A 19,642-nucleotide genomic window follows, 5' to 3' on the forward strand; every position below is an offset into this window, starting at 1 on the left:
GAAGAGGGAGGAGGCACGGTTAACCCCTGTGCTGCCATGTCAGAAAATGCCAAATCAACCTACAGTGGATGCAACAGAGGCCTATTGTTGTTCTGTTTGGAGGAAATGGCCGATAATGCAGCTGAAAATCGCGAAAAATAACACAAAGCCTCACTTGTCCATATATCAAACTGCAAGACTGAAGTGTTTACATTTGCGAAGACTCATAGAATTCCTTTACATTCGTTTTCAATGTGGTGTTTGCATGTCATTTTAAGATGGTAAGTAAATGGATCGAAAAATAGTTTGCATGCAACTGCAAAAAAGAAAAATAAAAGGTAACATTTTTGCCAAAAAGCTGACTTCGTGTCTTCATTTTGTGTTCTATAAAAGGATTTTATTAAACCAAGCTGAAACCAGACTGAAAGTTTATGTGGAATTTGACAAGTTATTGAATACTGTGGGAGGCAATAAAAGCAAACCACGTGATAACAACAATATACAATTCAATTACTGCTACATCCAGACTTGTGTCAAATTTCCTGCATTTTTTTCTGCAGAACAGTGCATGATGAGGCAAACACGCAACTTCATTACATATCCGAATGGTATTTTCCTCTTGTACCTGTTTGAATTAGAATGTACCCTCTACAGAGGTGAACTCTCAACATACTGGCCTTCATAACTATCCAAAATATATCACCCTAGCAATATAAGCTTTTCATTTATAAAACAAAAATATTTCCCAATGGCATTAATTCAGGGTCTGATAGTGGTGTAACTGCTCCCTCTTGTGATGCTCCTGCTTCACAGTCAGTGGAATGGAATAACTACAGTAGATCAACAGGGCTACATGAGTTCATCATGTGGTTTGAATTAAAAGCACACAGTAACGAAGAGCCAACTGTAAATGAGATGTTGATGAGTTCATTTGAGCAGAGAAAACCCATCAACACAATTTAACAAATAAAATCAATGAAGAAAAAAAATAGACGACAAAATATTTTTCCTTAAGATCACAGCATCATTACAGATGCAAGTCTAATAATGAAACAGTCTGACACACACTCAGAACTTTGAATATTTACAGACCATGCCTTTGGCAGTAACTTATATTTCCAGATGTTTGATTATTTACAATGCAAGACTGAGCTGTGATGCATTGCAAACACCAATGTTTTTCCCACATACAAGAACAAGGGTAATTTTTTTTTTTTTGTCTTGGAAACCTCAGAGACTGAATATGAATGGCATCCACTACCTCTTTACATCTGCATTTAAATTATTAATACAAATATTCAACTGTAAATGTTCAAAACATACATGAGCAACCAAAGGAGGGTGTGTTTATGGCTGACAGCATCTGTTTCGTTCATTTGTGTCCCAGAGCAGCTATTTCAGCTCAGTGTCTGTCATATCATTTCATCACACCATCTTCGTCAGCCGCTTCCTCAGCCGCGGCCTCAGCTTCAGGGTCATCCTCCGGGTAGAGTCTGCAATATTTGTCTACCATGACATCCAAGTCATGTTTGACATGAGTGTTAACGTTGAGCATTGCGAGACTTTTGTTCCACTGCTTAGTGGGCATGCTGGCAAGATGAGTGCGCAGCCGCTCACTTGCTGTGTGACTTTTGTTGTCTTCCAGTTTCAGCACAGGTAAGGTGGAAAGCACCTTGAGGAAGGAGTTCACGTTGGGAAAGAACTTGACATCTGGAAGCTGCAAGGTTTCGTGGATGGTTGTGGGAAGGCGCACCTCTTTGCCCCTGTGCTTCCACTTGATTCTCCAGCAGTGAAGCTCTGCAGGAAGCGTGTCTGGGTTAGGGAGGTCGTTGCGGTAAACATCTGCATAGTTCTCTTCGGTGGTGTTGAACTTCATTTGGCCCATGACAGCTGGGACCAGTGACAGACACTTGAGAGCTTTGAGGTTGTTCTCAGAGAACATGTCCTCCACCTCCTGCATGATGCCACGGATAACAGGGACAGTCACATACTCCTTAAAATATGACTCTGCTTGGATTTCACCCACATCAGCTGCACGCTGCTTCCGCAGGAACAGCCTCGGGACCTTCTCGGGAATCTGCATTACACTGGCCACACTCACAGCCTCCTCATACCAGAATTCATGGTAGACATCAATGTTATCATTGACCTCATTTAGTGAATGCAGCACAGCAGTTAGACTGTTGGCAGCAAAAAACACATCAAGTGTTTCCCCTTGGAGATTCCTCCCAAAGGCTCTGGTGAATGTGAGAACATTCTTTAAGATGACGATGGTGACAATGATCTCAAATTCGGCCAGAGTTTCTGTGATTGAATATGCATCTGCTGTGACAGCATCAGCAAACTTTCCATCATCATTGTCTAAAATGCTGTCCATGCACAGCAGCAGAGGTGGCAACAAATCTAGTAGCACATCAAAGACATTGTGCTGCTCTGTCCATCCTGAGCCAGAAGCTTGTTTTAGTGCTGTTCCTTTCTCTTCGTTTTTCTGGTAGTGAGAGGAGATAGCTTTCTCGAGCTCATCCTGAGTGAGCGGGGTTCTAAAGAAAGCACCAATCCTCCTCAGAGTCTCCATGACAACCTGGACATTGGGAAAAGGCAGACTGCTGGCCAGGTGGATGTTAAGTGCCATATGGGAGCAAGGCATGTGCAATGCCAGGGGATACTTCTCCATTAGTAATACTGCCACAGCTTTCATTTTGGTGGTGGAAGTCCCAGTGGCCTTATGGGCCTGACCACGGCAGTCCTCCATGCTAAGCCCCCAACGGTCAGTCAGCTGGGCCTCCAGCCTCTCTACCAGCGCAGACTCATCACCATCAAACAGAACAAAGTCCAAAAACTCCTCTCGAAGGACGTTCTGCTGATTGACAAAGCGTAAAAATAGAGGCAGGTGTTTCTCGTTGGAAAATTCAACAAGGTCACCTGTCACGAGGGAGAAGAAGCGACTCTCTCTCACCTCCATTAGCATCTCCTCTCTCACTGTGTTCTCACAGATGTCCAGGAGCTGGCTTTGCTGGGTTGCAGAGAGGTATTCTGTGTTCACAGCTGTCGCCTCAAACCGCTTCTTCAAAGCTTCGTCTCCAGCATTCATGCGGTAATCTAGAAGGGCCTGGAAGTTGTTGGACTTATGTTCAGCTTCAGATGCTTTTTCAGCCATTAATGGGATACTCTGTTTTCCTAACAGGACCACAACCTCAAACAAGGATCTCAGATATTCACGAAACTCTTTCTCCTCTGTGGACAGCTGAGGTTCATCCTCGTTGGTGCTTGTTCCATCCTCAACTGCTGCATCTTTTTTGGAAACAAGCTGTTCAATGGAGGATGCCACTGAGTAGAGACAGACAAGAAAGCAACAGTGATCATTTTAAGTTAATGGATATGGCATAAAATTATCATTAATATTTTGCATTCAAGACAAACAATCCATTTCTTATTTACTTACATCTCCTTTCTTTAATCTTTCTTATATCTTCTTCAGTCTGAAATGAAAAACTATAGTTAATTTTAAAAAATCAGACAATAGTTGGTCAAACTATTAAACTTAAGAGAAACATTTAAACAACCCTGAAAGGTGAGCAAAGTGCTAAAAATATTTTTCTTACAAGTTCTTTAATCCGCTTGCGGTGTCTGGTATGAGGATTTCTTAGATGGCTTGTCAGATCAAATATAGTTGGAATGGCTGTATCCTTCAATACAGTCCTGTAGGGGCTCTGAGAAACAATAAACTCATATAAGCCATTTTGGGAGAAACACATATTTGGGAAGGCTGATTGGGTAGGATTGTGTCAGATACTCACAGTTTTGCACACCATAGCTGGGTCAAAATGTTTGGCACATAATCTGTAGTGCTTGTTCAACTGGTCTGATGTTTTCGCCTCTAGATCTGCTCTGCGGCAGTTTTCTACCCAGATTCGGCATCTAAAGAAAAAGATACAAAGTAAAACAGCTTTATGTGGCATTTGAAAATTAGTAATCCACTGAGACAGTAGCCAAGTCTATATAAGATGCTCATGACCATCTTATGGATACATAGTAAGTTCGTACGGGCGATATTTACAATTCTCAACATGCAAAATAAACTTTTTGAGGGCAGCATTGGCAAACACTATTATACAAAAAAAAAACAGATAAAGGAATTAAGTAATAACGCATTGGAAAAATATTTTTTCTCGCTTTATGTTGAATTTTCAACTATGAAATCGGCTCTAATCTTTAATAGCTGCAGTGTACATTGCTGAGACATTGACTGTGCTTGCTACCTAGATCTAACATTAGTTTGTATGCTGTAGCCTAATCATGGGTCTGAGTTATCTACGAAGTAGCACTAAGCCCACTCTGCCTCAGAGTTGAACGGTAAGCCTGGATATACAACATAAACAACAATATAAATAATGGTTAAATGCAGCGCTACTAGTAATTTAAATTAGGTCCTAGAAAATTAAGGACAATCTTACACTCAACATGAAAACAAACCACTGCATTTCAGTTCTATGAAGTAATGCTTAACAAATGTAATGATTCTTCAACCATTCTGGTACAATTTAACCAAGAAATCGCAACGGTTAAAGCTGGTTTTATTAGTACATATGTTAATCAATGTGAGTACTATTAAATAATTGGCCTTACCTCTCTGGGTCCCGTGGAAACCTAAAAAATGCTAAATCCGACTGTGTACTCTTCCGTGTACAGTTTGGGGCCGCGCAAAAATTCGGCATGCTTCGGGCTAGGTGGTTAGCTTAGCCAACTTAGCTGGGTATTGTCATCTGCTGGCTTTGGCGCCTTGGTTTAGGGACTCGTGTGGACGCAGGTGGTTTCATACACTGGTAGACAACGAAAGTTACTTACTATACTCAACTGGTGTCTGACAGGCGTTTCCATAAACAATTACAACACAGTGCTGACTGATTCGCGACACATACACAACGGTTGAAGTTGGTGTAGATCGTTACACAGGACGATGTTCCGCCTACAAGACCTGTGATTGGACATACTTGAACCTGACGCATTACTATTGGTCATTCGTGCTACTAATGCTTCTATCGACCAATTAAAAGATACCCGGCCATTTTTCTTCTTCGTCCTTAATAAATGCAGTGGCAGCAGCTCTCCGCCGTGCACTGCTGCCATCCACCAGCCAAGTCAAAGTAACACAGAAGACAAGGGCTAGCTAGCTGGCAATGGAGAGTAGGGCGACCGATTTGATTGTCGCTGTTTACAAAGATAGGTGATGTGTGCTAAATATCGTGCAATAACCCGTTTCTGTTTTCGGCCATTATCTGACTGTATGTAAAACAAAAAAGAAAATAAATCAATTAGTAATCGGCAACGATTACTTGATGTGTTACCGTCACGTCTTCACGCTTCACGCTGAAGTTAGGTTCCTGCTCGACAGTTAGGGTGCGTAAACGAAGTTTTCTCAACCAGACCACATCAGACCAGGTAACCACTATGCCTAGATTTGTGAAATCTGCTCTGGATTAATCCAGAGAAGCCTACATAATATTTAAAACATACATTGATACCCGCCCCCAACCCAGACCGCACCAGACCAGGTCTCGGTTTTGCAAGGTTTTGAAAGACATAGTAGATATAGTATATAGTAAGTATAGTAAAGTTGGGTTTGAAAGTTGAGGCTTGAACTAAGTTGTGTTAAATACCGTTTCATAACAATAAATGGCGCAAAAAACGGAGAATAGAGTGCTTAATTTTGTCAATTAAGTTGTCCTTAACTATTTTTGGCTGTCGAATCGGAAACCGACTTCGGCGGTGAGATTTTGTACTTTTCGGGGAGTAGCTACTCAAGTGTTCATTTCATTAAAATCTTTTTCTAGAATGTACTTTTCCAAGATCATAAATACGAAACGGTCTTCAAACAGAACAAAAAGTGGCTGATGGATATTGTGTGGATACATGGCTCGTTGGTCTAGGGGTATGATTCTCGCTTAGGGTGCGAGAGGTCCCGGGTTCAAATCCCGGACGAGCCCACCTTTTGTATCATTTTTCGGCTGTACAACGTAACAGTTAGTTCAAAGGATCATATTACAAAGGCAGAGACACTGGCTTCATCTGTGGCGTGAGAAGTGGACGAGGACAATGGATCAAATACAACATACTGGATAAGAATCAGCATCCAAAAGCCTCAGTAAAATGCCAATTTTCACGATTACTTTATGGTTGCATGGTGGTATGTAGTATTCATGTGCACAAATTATTGGTAACCGTCAGTGCTGTACTTGTATTTTGGTTCTAATTGTTAATCAAAAAAAATCTACAGGGCTCGTCCGGGATTTGAACCCGGGACCTCTCGCACCCGAAGCGAGAATCATACCCCTAGACCAACGAGCCGGGGCGGTATTAAATTGCTTCTCTCTTTTTATAAATTCCTGCTACAACATATGGTTTTGCATTTTTATTTACATTTTTTCTGTTGTATACACGAACGTAATCTGCGCATTTTAGCTGTAGTAAAAGCAATGTGCAGCCATGTATTTTTGTGGATTGTGTATGATTATGTTACTGGGGGTGAAGAGTCAATAATTCTTACAAAGTAACTCATGTAGATGGAGTTGTAAGTGAACAATAAAGACACACAGAGCAATTCAATTAACTTCTTTTTATATATCATACATAAGACTGTCTTAATATAATACAAAGGGCATTGTCATAAACACAGCAAAGTCTTGACTAGATCTTACAATCTGTGGATACATGGACTTATCCTTTCCCCCATGCTGTTCAATTCTATAGTGCATGTTGCATGTACAAAAAAAGTGAAAAAATGTGGAACCAAAAATGAAAAGGATAAATCCAAATTAAATAAGAGGATTTCAACTTCTGTTGGGTGTTCAGATATGTCAACAAGTATACGTGTTTGTGTATAACCCACAAACTGAACAGGCTTATGAAAGATGGAACCTTTTTTTCAACCATGTGCTTCTCATATAACCAAAAAGTAAGGTTTGTGATGTACATGCACTTACAATATACCCTGTGAAAATTATTAAGGTTTGAAGATCTAGCTTTCCCTGTTTGATTCAAACCCTACCTCATAGTGTTGTCCTGATGTAGTCAAGTACCTTTGCCAAAAGGCAAGGTTTTGCCACTAAGAAAACAGGAGTTCCTGCCCACTGAATGGTCACCAAATTGACAAACATAATCAACATACCAGCAGGAGCAAGGTAGTGAGTTCTATACTTCCTTTATTAAAAAAATATAAATATATACATAAATTCTATTTCAACTATTAAAAAGGGGCTGCATTTCATGACAACTGCTCTAAATAAGAGGTCAATCAGCATGATCTGAAATAGGCGCACACTTACGAGTCACTGCAGTCAATTTTTTTTCTTTTTCAGTCTTTATTTTTGGAATGTTTAGTACCAGTATGAGTGCCAGTAATAAAACCACTGGCAATTTCTAAATGTCTCAAATTCTGCGGGGTATGAAAAATGATTGCAAATTTGCAATTAACCTTGACATCCAGATAAAACCCCAATCTTAATATAGGTAGCTTTACATTTGTGTTTGTGGAAATACCAAGCATGATTTCTTATGATGGTTTCTCCTTTAAAATGACAACAGCATCACCTGTGGCCTGCCCTTAATTTAAAAGGTGGCTGTGGGCAGGTTTTTCTGTCTAATTTCAAAGCTGGTAAAATGAGCAACAGAAGAAAGAAAGCACTTCAAACTCCCTGATATAAAAAAAAAATCTGGTTATTGACTGTAATGTTTTGAGGACATGCATGTCTGCCTAGGCAAAGCATGTGATTGTGGGCTGATGGACACCCTTTCCCTTTGAATAGGACAACAATCATGGGGATCTGCCCTACCAAATCAGAACAATACCATTCAACACAAACCGATTTGCCACAATTATCCTTACCCTGCCAAGACAATGACATAAAGTCTTGCTTCATGGCAGAAACTAGCCAAGTTGACCAAATGATGTATGAAAGGCAGCAAAACCCTTTGAAATAGTATGATGGGGCAAAAGAAAAACGACGACACAGAAATAGAACGCATTAGTCTCCTTTTTTTTTTTTTTTTAAACCATCAGCTTCTATCTTGCTACTCCGGAGCCTGCAGAGTAACTACCAAATTCTCTAACATACCAAAGTTTTAAAAGACTCCCAAAATAATCTACCAATTAATATGGAAACAGTTTTGGTAAAACGTTGCAAACAAATCTGGCCAGAATACACAATAGCCAACGGTCTCAACAACGGTCTCCAGTTTTGCTAAAGTAAAATATTGCAGCTGTTTGTATTGACGTTAAAATAAGATCTTGATAAACTTTGCGTCAAAGTGGTGAACTGCTACATTATTGGTTACAGACACCTATATGCTATAAAACAACTGCTTTGGTATAAAAACATATCCAAAGGGAAAATAAATTCTTGTAAAATTCACAGCATAATTTGAGGAGAAAAAAGGCAGTCACTTAACTCATTTTTTTCTTCAGTTTCCATGTTTTGGATGGAGAGACTTGTGCAGGTGGTTCTGATGAGGAACTACATGCAAAAGGGAAAAATAACAAAACATAAAAGGGTAGACTCTGGAATAGATAGTTCTTTCCACTGCAAAATCCTTAACCAGTGAATAAGATTTTCAAGGAAGTAATGTTTAGGAGGTTGTTGTGTACAATAAGACCCTGTTATGTGGGGCCCTGCTGAAGAAGTAATCTTTGTCGAGAAAGGCCTCAAATTACCATTCTTATTTACCTTTTCTAAGTTGTTTTAATTTCCTTAAAGAATTAAGGGCTGTCTAGAGAGAAAAATAGAGAAAAGCCATCTTAATTCAAATGATAATGTCCAGCTCCATCCCATTCCAAGTCCATGAGTCATAAGGCCAAAAGTTATCTAGAACCAGCCACTGACTGCCTTCCTTTCACTGGGCTGGATCCTTTCGTCTCCCGTGCCCATCGCTGCTCTCGTCTGTGCCGGGCCCGGTTGCAGCTTGCAGGACAACGGGGCCTCTAGGCCTGAGGGGTGGTGCTTCCCTCTCCTTTGACCCGGTTGGTGTAAGTATCCACCTGCAGGGTCTCCTCTCCACCCGGCCAGCACACGCTATAGGGACTCCACTGCTATGTGCTCCCCTTTAACAGAGTTACACAATACCGACCAACAACAAGAAATATCACCGCAAACACTTCCCCTCATTGTCAAGCTACAGGATTTACAAGCAGCTTTTATGTGAAATTTCACTTAAAAAGGGCAAAATAATTAAGAACCAGTGGAACAGTAATGTCAGGCAGTCCACGTTTTGAACCGAAAAAGGACGCCAAGCATTTCATCACCAACAGCTACCTGCAAAAACAGCTTCAAACTTCGCTCTGAAATGCTCCTTAGAAGATTTTGCCACATAATACCATATGGTGATTACTTGGTGGTTACATGAAACTGGTGAAATGGTAAGATGGATGTCTCAATCTCACTATGGTTATTCCGCAGTATTATTTTGTGCCTAATGATTGCAAAACAAAAACTGATGAAAATTACATATATACTTTTTAACAAAGGTTTTTCTCTGTAGTAGCGGTTCAGTGATATCTCCCTTCTGACGTGAGCAGCTTTTGTTCTCAACACACCTTGTAGTAAAAAACACCACCTTAAAAATGACGCACAGGGGGAACACACAGCCAAATGTCAGTGCAGTCACGAGCTGGCCATAGAACTCTGCTGCACACACACTCCAGTCATTGGAGACTCCTCCCGGTCCATGCCCTGCCTCATGCCCAGGTGGCCTTCCGCTAGGTAGTGGGCAGGCCCTGTGTTCGTGCCCATGGAGAATGCAGGGTGCGCTGCCATGCCAGTCTCCTGCCGTGGGTTCGAGAAGGCACCTAGCCCCATGCTCAGCCCACCATTCTGACCAAAGTCAAGGGCTCCGGCGGGCAAATGGCGGAGCTGGTAGGCCTGGTTGCCATGGTTCCCAGTGGAAGAGGACGATGTAGAGGAAGAGGAGGCAGAGGAAGACAGGGAGGTCATGGACAGATGGCCATGAACCACCTCCATGGAGTCCTGTGTCGAGGAGCTGTGTGTCGGGGAGGTGTAGTGGCGTGGGCGTGGCCGTGTAGCCATCATCTGCCCGTGGTGGTGATGAGTGTGTGAGTGGGGATGCAGGGCCTTAGGGTGCTGAGGGGGAACATGGAAGGTGGTCTCCTGGACTGGGTGTGTCTCTCCAGTGACGGACTCTGGTCCAACTCCACCTCCCCACACCAGCGGGGGTGGGTAAGGCTGTCTTGCCTGTCAATGTCAAGCAAATGACAAGAGTCAGTTGTAGAATACAGCAGCATTTTTCATAGTTTTAAGGTAGTACTGCTTAGACTTCATTTGAGTACAATTAATGAAATCAAAGTTTACAAGTTCACATAATTCTCAATTTAGGAAGCATGACTTTTTTTTTGTCAGTGTTACTTGCCAGAATCTTTTCAGTTTTAGATTTTTTTTGTTAATCCTGTCTTATATTAGAATCAGACTATCAACAGTAAAACAATAAAGATGAAAAAAATACTATTAATTAAATTGACAATCTTTGAGATTTGTTCTGAAAGGATTTTTAGCAAACAGTTTAAAATAATATAATAGGGGAAGCCACAGTGCACATACTGAATGAGAAAAAATGTGCTATGATCACAATACCTCCACTCACTATCAGATCACATTTCAGAACCCTCCAGGTAACTTACTGACCTGTGGGCAGAGGCTGTCACCATCGATGGCAGGCATGGCCGTGCCGAAGTGTCCTCCACTGTGCAAGTGGTGATGGGTAGGGTCTGATCTTGCTCTGCCACTGGTGCTTGTCCCAGATGATCCTCCTAAGGGTTAAACAAAGTGTCACAAGTGCAGCCTCAACAACATCATATAACATATGTCAAATGTTACAATAGGATTCACTAATGTTTATTAAATCATATAACACATGTTGGAATTGTCTGGAAATTTCATAATTAAATAGATTTTAATAGTTTTACTGTTGTTCTCTGTGAATAACTTGCTATCTCATGTTATCTTAGAACACAACAACTGACAGATATTTGTGTTTCACTACTTTAAATGCAGGACAGTGAACAGCTACCCATGATTTTAAGGTGGGAGTTACCTGAACTAGAGGAGGTGCTGGAGGTGGTTCCTGAAGACTGGGACTGCTCTAATGCGGGGCTTGTAGACACGCTGCTGCTTGTATTGGTCCCCTCATCCGCAGTCTTCTTGAAGAAGCTGTGCTGCAGGGCATAGTAGGGCTGGATGCGGCTCTTAGGATCATAGTCCAACATCCGGAGGATCAGGTCCTTGAACTTCAAGTAGTCAGCAACAGCATGGCCAGACTCCCCCGCCCGCCGGCCACCTGGACCCCCTGTCTCCACACCGAGGATGGAGTGGAGCTTCCGCGAGGCTGGAGGCTTATACTGTTTAAGGCAGAGTACACAAAGATTAAGAGATTTACTTACCCAAGACTTCTGCATTTGATCACACAATCTACCATGACAGCACAAATTTTGGTAAGAGGCTATGTTCAGAAAACAACTTAGACAGCTTACCCTTTTGCCATCTTTGGTCTTCTTAACACTCCATGTACCATCCGAAAGCTTCTCAAAGAACTTCCTGGCTTTTGGGGCTAGGTCCATTATGTGATTAGGCGGGATACCAAGAACTTCGACTATTTTGTTCATCTGGTCCACCTGTGGAAATTTTATTAATCAAATTACTTCCTCTTGTTGGCAGAGATAACCTAAAATACAGTTTCACTAAATACATTTTATACCCAGTATGTAAAGTTAAACATCCTAAAATGTTGTCCTTAAGATGGCCTAACTGTCACAACATTTCGGCTCAGGTAAATGGCTACCATCACAATTTCAATGCTTGACAACTGAAAGTTATGTGATTTGTTTTAGCTCCACTTCCCTATCTTTAAAGGATCTACATGACATTATATGTACGGTTGAAATGAGGTAAAAACTGTTCCTATTTCCCATTCTTGGATATAATTCAAAGCTCAATACAGAACAAATTGGAGTAGTGTTTCAGTTCCTTATACCTCATTGGCTCCACTGAAGAGAGGTTCTCCAGTGTGCATCTCTACCAAGATGCAACCCAAGGACCACATGTCGATGGCCAGGTCATAGGGCATTCCCAGCAGCACCTCCGGGGAACGGTAGAAGCGACTCTGGATATATTGGTATATCTACAAAAATACATGGACACCAAGTCTCACCATTTGCCTGAAAAGTGAATTACCTACTAATTATACCTAATGTTAGGCAGCAACAACTACCACACTTTTCAGTGACATTCTTGCATACATTCATTTTATTGGATATATAAGGAAAACTGCAGCTAGATACCCTTTGTCCCAGTTGGCATGAGCTGCCAAAGTCCACTATTTTGATGGCACTCCTCTTGGGGTTGCAGAGGAGAATGTTCTCAGGCTTCAGGTCACAGTGGATGATGCTGAGCTCAGGCGTGGCCAGGAAGAGCAGCGCTGTGCATAGCTGCTGGGCAAACTTCCGTGTGAGGTTGAGTGAGACGCCACGGAAGTTGGTATTTCGGAGCAGGTCATACAGGTTATATGAAAGCATCTCAAACACGAGGCAGAGGTGGTTCCGAAACATGAAGTGACGCTTTAGGTGAACTGTGGAGAAATAAGTTGTACCCATGTTAAGAAAGGCCTTCTAAATTCTTAATATAGCTTGTCAAATCAAATTTCAAGAGTTGATTACCAATGTAGTATTTCATCTCGGTATCATGTTTGTTCATGAGCTCTAGGAGGCGCACTTCAATCTGGGCTTGATTGAGGAAAGCTTTCTTGTTCTTGATGATCTTAATGGCAACCCATTCCTGCTCTGCACGGTCATATGCTTTCACAACCTAAAGATACCAACAAGAGCAAATTTTAATGTGTCCCAAAAATTCAAATTAAATTCAAAGTGTTTGACTTTAAATATCACCACTTCAATTGTTGACTGCATATGAAAAATCTTCTGTAAGAAGCATCAAACATCTCAAGGTTATTAATACAGAGGAAAATGTTTATCAAATTTCAAGAAAATTTCCTCTGTTACATGTCCTCAAAGTGTATGTTTGTGTGTAATTTATAATTAAGCACCTGTCCAAATGATCCCTTTCCTATCAAGGAATCAATCTCATAGCGGTCCATCCACTTCTCCCCATTCTTGACGATGTAGTCATAGTTATCATCGTCATAGCCATCATTAAAGACCTTTCTCTCTTTTTTGTGACTGGAGTCTTCACCCTGACCCTGTTGGTGCCGTCGCTTCTTTTTTGCATAATACACCTGTAAATTAACAAAATAATACACATGATCACACTTGAAGATACTTTATATTAGTCTTAAATTTTCAAAGTTTTAAGTGTTAAGTTTAAGTTTTATCTTTACAATATAAAAAACAGATGATATATACAGATGTACTTAATGCAAAACAAAGCTAACCTCATTGATGTGTTTGTATGTTTTGATAAGGTCAATGGAGAGCTTCCTCAGGGGAGCTGAAGTTGGGTCACGAAAGCACTGGGGCATGTGCCTCTGAAGTATCAAAAGGGAGAATCACATTTCATAAACAAACAATATGCACAGTAATTTTTGAGTCACATGTCTTTGTTGAATCTTATAGGCCATGAATTGAATTTACTACAATAGATATTGCACATTATTGCATGTTAAATGGCTAGACTGAAAGAAACATTTGATAAGCAGCTACTCTGCCTTGTGACAACTACAAAAAAAGGGAAGTTACGTATTGCAATTCTTACACTGCACATTAAGACTAAAAGAAATCCAAGAGCTGGGTTAGGGTAGGTTTAGTGTACCTGATTGGCAGTGAGCTGTGGTGTCTGGTCGCTGTACGGTAAGACCGTAACAGATTGGTCAGTGCTTGGCTGGTGGCGGTCACTGTACTGCTGGTGCGTATGGGGCATTGGAGCAGCCATCTGAAGACCAGCAGTGTGTAAAGAAAAAGAGGGCGCAAGCCGGACGGACGAAGGTTTGCATGCTGAAGTCTCTCCTCCTGGAAGAAATTAGCAGTACTATGAGTTGCATATTAACTTAATTCAACATTATATGCAACAAAACACATTCGGAAAGAAAAGGGGTAACAATCCTGACCTAACACAGATTTATGTTCTCTTCCACGTAAGAGATTTTTTGCCCAAAAATAAAATAAATACAGAAATATGCTGCTTATTGTACAGATGTAATATAAATAGGCATTACTTGCTCCTTAATCTAACCAGTGAGAATTTCCTAAACATGAAAAAGCCTTAGTTTATCTTTTGGAAAGAAAAATATATTCAAAATGCAAATTATCCATCTGTAATATTTACATGTATGTTGAAATGATCAAGCTCATTCTTTAAAAACAGACAAAAATTAACAGAAGATGTTGAGAACAATAACAGGGATTAATTCATTGTTAATATAAATGCCAGGTTAATACATTGTGTCTTTTGTTAAATCTGTAAAGTCATAAAAATGCATCAAAGGATAACCACAAAATAAAATATAGCAGTAACATATCAACCTTTGTGAAGAAAAAGGAGCAAAACAGCAGGTTTAACAGTGGAAAGGGGTGAAAATACAGCATCTCCACACTGTACAGTGAATCATCCTTCATTTTAAGCCAGAAGGAATCAAAAAATTATTAAATAGCATGTTCAGCTATCAGCATCTCTCACCAGACAACACAATTCACCAGTGCTACACAGTAACCACTATTCAGAATCCCAGCAACAGCACCTAATTAGCATAGCCTATCACCACAGAGATACAGCGTGATTTGGCAAGCCCATCAATGCACAGACCAATCACAACGCAGTATGCAAATAGCCTACTTTTGTTGCCAGGGCAGAGCTGCTCCCATTTTCCAATGAGAAAACAAGAAATAAACAAGAAATAAAATTGAACTTTGGCACACTTAGACGCTGCTTTCAACACAAGAGCCTGACAGCAAAATAGCTGCACAGCCCAAAACCTGCACTCCATCTGAGAGCGTTAGAAAGCTGACCCAGCTTTGCAAAAGGAAAAAATACACATCCACTGACAGAAATAAGAGAAACTGTAAGATGATAGAGCACAAGCAAAGGCTGTATTTTAAGAAACTAAATGTTTCATTCTATTACATACATATACAGATAAATATTACATACTTATACAGATATTATATATATACTTTTGCCTTCTTAAATATATTTATTATATAAATCTATTTTTTAATAAAACCTCATGTTGCAAGGAAAGACCCAACTATAAAGTCAATTTAATTTTGCTGAATAAGATAAGCCTAAAATTAAGAATTTATTTGAATCACAATAGAAATAGAACATATATTAAATTTAAAGCACTAAAATGATAAGACTGATTTGTCATGATGACTAGTGTGCCTAATTTACTGCTTGTTCAGCTTAGACCTGAAAACAATGATGTCAAATCAATTTGAATCACTTTTAGCTCTGTCATCAAATAAAAAGTTCATGCTGAATTAATGGGAATAACAAATACTGTACTGACCAATATTAATTATAAGAAAATATTGTTTGACTTTTTCCCCACTTGAGATGCTGAAAATGTTTGAGTTTGGATGCCAGATTCAACAGCAAAATAACTGAATGCGAAGAAGATATTAGGTGCACCGCTTCCCACCAAGGGTTAAAGCTTAATATATAGCAGCTAACCTGGATGCATCGTCTCCTGTTAAATTTCATATCATCCTGGGAGGAGAGTCCAGCAGCAAACCACAACCCACTACAAAGAATAAAAACAGATCATTATCATTGTGCATCTTTGGTGGGATTTAACTTAATAGTGGTTAAGCTAAACTAAAGAGAACAGAGAACACCCCAAAACTTTAAAAAGTGTACTTGGGGGGTGAATGTATGAACTCTTGGGGAATTTAAAAATAAAGCTGAAATTCAAAAAAGGTAAGTTGCTTGTGGATCAATGGTTAAAAAGTAGTTAATACCCAGACAATGAAATGATCAAAAAACAAAAGATCTGAAGCTCTTCTTTAACTGTTATAATTTTAATAGTTCACTAAGAGAGGCACAGACTACATAACACTTCACAAAACAAATCAGGATTAATATTGTTGTGGACTTAATGACACTGGATCTCCTCTCAGCATGTCCATAATCAATATATGATTTAAATTATAGTGTTTTTAAGGACCTGAAATATACTTTTTAAAATAGATAACCCAACTGGCCTAAATTGAATTATTGTACAAGATTATGCAAATTGACAAAACTAAAAAAAGTTTGGTTTGAGCCCATATTACTAATACAATACCTGACATCAGACTAACATGACTATAGGGCGAATGTGACATTTTAAAAATCACTAACCCTACTGAGAAAATTCAAGCTGTATTTGACCACAAAGCCATTTTGCAAGCGCACTTGTAGCTCTTTACTCTGCCCTAAACGTTTGATTATTCTTCATTTTCAGTACTGACATATGAACAGTTCCTTTCCTGGCTCTACTCATCACGGCATCAACGGGCCTATTTAGGTGTAAATATAACGACAGCTAGCTTGCCATTAGTAGCCGTATCATATCATAGGTGATGGCTAAAGACCTCTGTAACAAGCCTGTGTGTCATCTTCTCACGCCCAACTGATTAGATCCTTCCCAAAGCTGAATCAAATGTAGCCCATCCAAAACAATTAAAAGCCTAACGTTCGTATATAATGACGGAGCCCAAGTATCTCTGTACTTACAGATGGTGGGGTAGATCTCGTCATGGTTGGAATTTAGAAAGCATATTCAGTGTTAATTTGCGTCCTCTCTTGCTACATATCGTTCGCGTAAGCCTCCAATTCCTCGTATAAATGACAATCGTATTCAGGCTTGCGTTACCGTTAGCAGTCTAACGTTAACTTGCTAACGTCGTTAACGTTACCCTGAAAACTGCGGGACAAGCAAGCATATCTCTCACCAATCCAACGTTAACGTTAGCTAGTGACGCTGTGTTCAGCCAGCGGGTTGTGGGGCCCATTCAGCTGGTTCGTCAACAAGTCAACGTTAACCATTAGCCAGGTTAGCCGAATTAGCTACCAGGCGTTAGCCAGGTTAGCTAGGTGAGCTTCCGTACTGTATAACTCTAAAATCCGAACTACATCGCTGACATAAATACAATTAGACATTGCACTGACAGTGACTCAAATGGGGCTGTTAGCTAACACGGCAACACTTGATTCTATCGTACAATGACAGTGTCTTATATTGCAGAGTTAACGTTAGCTGTAACGTTAACGCCGTGCCAGCATGACTCTCCGTCAAAGCCCACACAATCCGTTGCACCCTCTCGTTCACGGCCAGCTGGAAAGCTGTTCCCGTCTAACATCAAAATTAGTCCGTTGACCTACTGACTGAAAGCAAATGTTAACGCTGGCTTCAACGGAGTCGGCACCGCCACAAAATGTTAGCTAGCCGCCATACCATAAGCTACCATTCTCAACTTAACTGTCGCGTCCATCATTGTTAACCATTCACGTTGGATATAATATACATCTGCGAGAGCGTCAACGAGAAATGTTAAGCTAACAAAAGCTAATTTCAAACATAACAGTTTACAGTTGCTCACCTCTGATGGCACGATCTTCATTTAAAGTCCAATAACCTGTATGATGAGGAAACTTATCCAGCTTGAGCTTCTCCCCTCCCTGCACGGTTAGCGAGTAATGTTAACGTTAAATCCAATCCCCCGTCCTCTGACCGGCAAACTCTAAAATAATTCGCCAGCCAGATTCAATACGCTTTTCATATCCCAAGCTCTGATGAACAACATCGGCGATCGAAGCAACTTTGACTAACGTTACTATCAGCTGATGACTAGCACCATGCTAACGTTAACTAGCACGCATAACTTACTAGCTAACCTTAGCGAACTGGCTAGCTAGTTGACAAAATGAACGCAGCTAACATTAGCTACCTGCCCTGGCTAGCTTTAGCTTCTTAGGTTAGCCTCAAGCTAACAATTCTAGCTGCCGCTAAATAAACGTTATGCCAAATTCTAATTTTACGTTGTCTTTGCAAATTCAGCGTCGGTCACTTCGACAGATACGACAGTATGGATAAATCCAGAGTATTTTAAACATGAAACAGAAACCGTGTCCTCTGATAATTTTGGTTAGGAATTTTGTGTCAATTTTCACAAAATGGCGCGCGGTCCAAACCTGCGCAGTGAACCGGCCCGGTGGACCAGAGACACGGACAACTGAGTTAGTGCGGCGCCGCCTAATTATTTCAACTATGTTAAAACGTCGGCCTCTTGATCTTCTTAATCCGATCCACTAGACGCATTTCGATATCCAAAAACGTCAAATATATATCCACTGACAGCATTATTCCGGCGGGAAGGGAGAACATTTGAAAAGACTGAGCTGGGAAAAAAACCCTCCTGACAAAATGGCGATGCTCTAGCTTGTTGCCATGGCAACTGTCAATCAAAAAATAAAGTGCCCGGATGTACCAATGACGAATAAAATCTAACTGGCCAGAGTTACAGGACAACGCACAGCTCCAGCGGTGTCCCTGTCTGTCTTTTTAACCCTGTTTGGCCTGTTGCTACCAGCCAGCATAGATGTATATCACCAGACTGTTTATTTTTACAATTTGAAACTAGTGAGGTGGTCTGAATGTCTCCTTTCCGTCTGTGTTGGTCATTAGTGAAATAAGTATTCAGTGTATTATTGTATTATTTAAATAACTATAATATTGCATGGGCAAGCGCACATCAAACACATTTTAACAAACTGTTTATAGTACAAAAAAATGTGTAGATTCCTCTCACTTCTTCTCAGTGTCATGAATAATCAACTCCACAAATTTTAACTCTAAAAGTATGAACAAACTTGACACAGAATTTCATTTCAGCACTCACTACTTCAGTTATCTATTCATATCTTACTACACCCTACAAAATTTTCATTTAGAAGATTTCATCATCTTTGTTTACTTTTAACAAACAGCACAAGCATTGGTAATTGGTAATTGGTAATTAACTAGGAATAATTGTGAAATACACATATTTGCATATAGGAGAGGTTTCCTTCCTTTCCTGTACAATCTCTTTACACTGGAGTTATAGGCCTATATCTGAATAGGTAAAAGCGTAATAATTATATTTTTGTATATTTTATGTAAAATAAATAAAAGACAATTTATTTAGGTAAAAGTAGAAATAACACACAATTCAATTTCTTGGAAACTGAACTTTTTGCTGAAGTATTAGCAAGAAAATATAGGATTAAGTATAAAAGATAAAAGTATTCATACCAATGAATAGCCACATAGTGTTATCCTATTATATCATTAGTCCATTATAATCAATATGTTAACATATGAGCAGTACTTCAGTGTTGTAGTTGGTTTAGGTGGAGCTAATTTAACTGTTTAATATATATTGGGTAGTGTAGACTATAAGAAAGCATCATATTTATAATATTTTATATAGTAACCATCTTATAAACTATCATATAAAAGTATCTTGTGCTGCTGAATAAATGTAGTAAAAAGTGTAACATTTCTTTCTGAAATTCTATGGAGTAGAATCATAAAGTAGTTAACAATGCAAATACTCAGTTAAGTAAATAAAAGTTGTACTGAGTTACAATACTTTGCAATAAATGCACTTAGCTACATTCCGCCATTG

At 39.9% G+C, this 19,642-nt stretch overlaps 2 protein-coding genes and 2 non-coding genes across 6 annotated transcripts; 1 reads left to right on the top strand and 3 right to left on the bottom strand.

The window, feature by feature from the left end:
• Positions 1–369: 369 nt before the first annotated feature.
• LOC111239326 (52 kDa repressor of the inhibitor of the protein kinase-like) lies at positions 370–4,908 on the bottom strand. The gene is made up of 5 exons (XM_022769186.1): positions 4,606–4,908; positions 3,777–3,897; positions 3,582–3,689; positions 3,422–3,458; positions 370–3,306 (listed from the first exon to the last, which is right to left on the bottom strand). The coding sequence occupies exons 1-5, from the start codon at positions 4,692–4,694 to the stop codon at positions 1,397–1,399; spliced, it is 2,265 nt and encodes a 754-aa protein (XP_022624907.1). The 5' UTR covers positions 4,695–4,908; the 3' UTR covers positions 370–1,396.
• Positions 4,909–5,891: 983 nt separating this feature from the next.
• trnap-agg lies at positions 5,892–5,963 on the top strand. Its single transcript has one exon. It is a non-coding gene; the product is annotated as a tRNA-Pro (tRNA).
• Positions 5,964–6,252: 289 nt separating this feature from the next.
• On the bottom strand, positions 6,253–6,324 carry trnap-cgg. Its single transcript has one exon. It is a non-coding gene; the product is annotated as a tRNA-Pro (tRNA).
• Positions 6,325–6,577: 253 nt separating this feature from the next.
• Positions 6,578–18,396, bottom strand: dyrk1a (dual specificity tyrosine phosphorylation regulated kinase 1A). Of its 3 annotated transcripts, XM_022769165.1 has the most exons (12): positions 17,573–18,396; positions 15,663–15,732; positions 13,803–13,999; positions 13,426–13,518; positions 13,081–13,269; positions 12,695–12,842; positions 12,320–12,606; positions 12,013–12,159; positions 11,513–11,653; positions 11,077–11,380; positions 10,668–10,792; positions 6,578–10,220 (listed from the first exon to the last, which is right to left on the bottom strand). In XM_022769165.1, the coding sequence occupies exons 2-12, from the start codon at positions 15,670–15,672 to the stop codon at positions 9,633–9,635; spliced, it is 2,229 nt and encodes a 742-aa protein (XP_022624886.1). In that variant the 5' UTR covers positions 15,673–15,732; positions 17,573–18,396; the 3' UTR covers positions 6,578–9,632. The 3 variants fall into 3 exon arrangements, with proteins under 3 accessions (XP_022624886.1, XP_022624889.1, XP_022624888.1); XM_022769168.1 differs by lacking the exon at positions 15,663–15,732 and having other exon boundaries at positions 17,573–17,663; XM_022769167.1 differs by lacking the exons at positions 15,663–15,732; positions 17,573–18,396 and adding an exon at positions 16,707–16,773.
• Positions 18,397–19,642: the final 1,246 nt, after the last annotated feature.

The sequence above is a fragment of the Seriola dumerili genome, unplaced genomic scaffold (assembly GCF_002260705.1).
Source record: "Seriola dumerili isolate Sdu_G_001 unplaced genomic scaffold, Sdu_1.0 BDQW01002293.1, whole genome shotgun sequence".
Classification (NCBI taxonomy): Eukaryota; Metazoa; Chordata; class Actinopteri; order Carangiformes; family Carangidae; genus Seriola; species Seriola dumerili.

Coding starts and splice junctions, on each gene's coding strand:
- LOC111239326 (XM_022769186.1), bottom strand. CDS start 4,694: ATGCCGAATTTTTGCGCGGCCCCAAACTGTACACGGAAGAGTACACAG. Junction 3,690..3,776: donor CAGCTATGGTGTGCAAAACT/GTGAGTATCTGA, acceptor ATTGTTTCTCAG/AGCCCCTACAGGACTGTATT. Junction 3,459..3,581: donor GCAAGCGGATTAAAGAACTT/GTAAGAAAAATA, acceptor TTTTCATTTCAG/ACTGAAGAAGATATAAGAAA.
- dyrk1a (XM_022769165.1), bottom strand. Junction 13,519..13,802: donor CACAGCTCACTGCCAATCAG/GTACACTAAACC, acceptor TTGATACTTCAG/AGGCACATGCCCCAGTGCTT. Junction 10,221..10,667: donor GTGACAGCCTCTGCCCACAG/GTCAGTAAGTTA, acceptor TGACATTGACAG/GCAAGACAGCCTTACCCACC.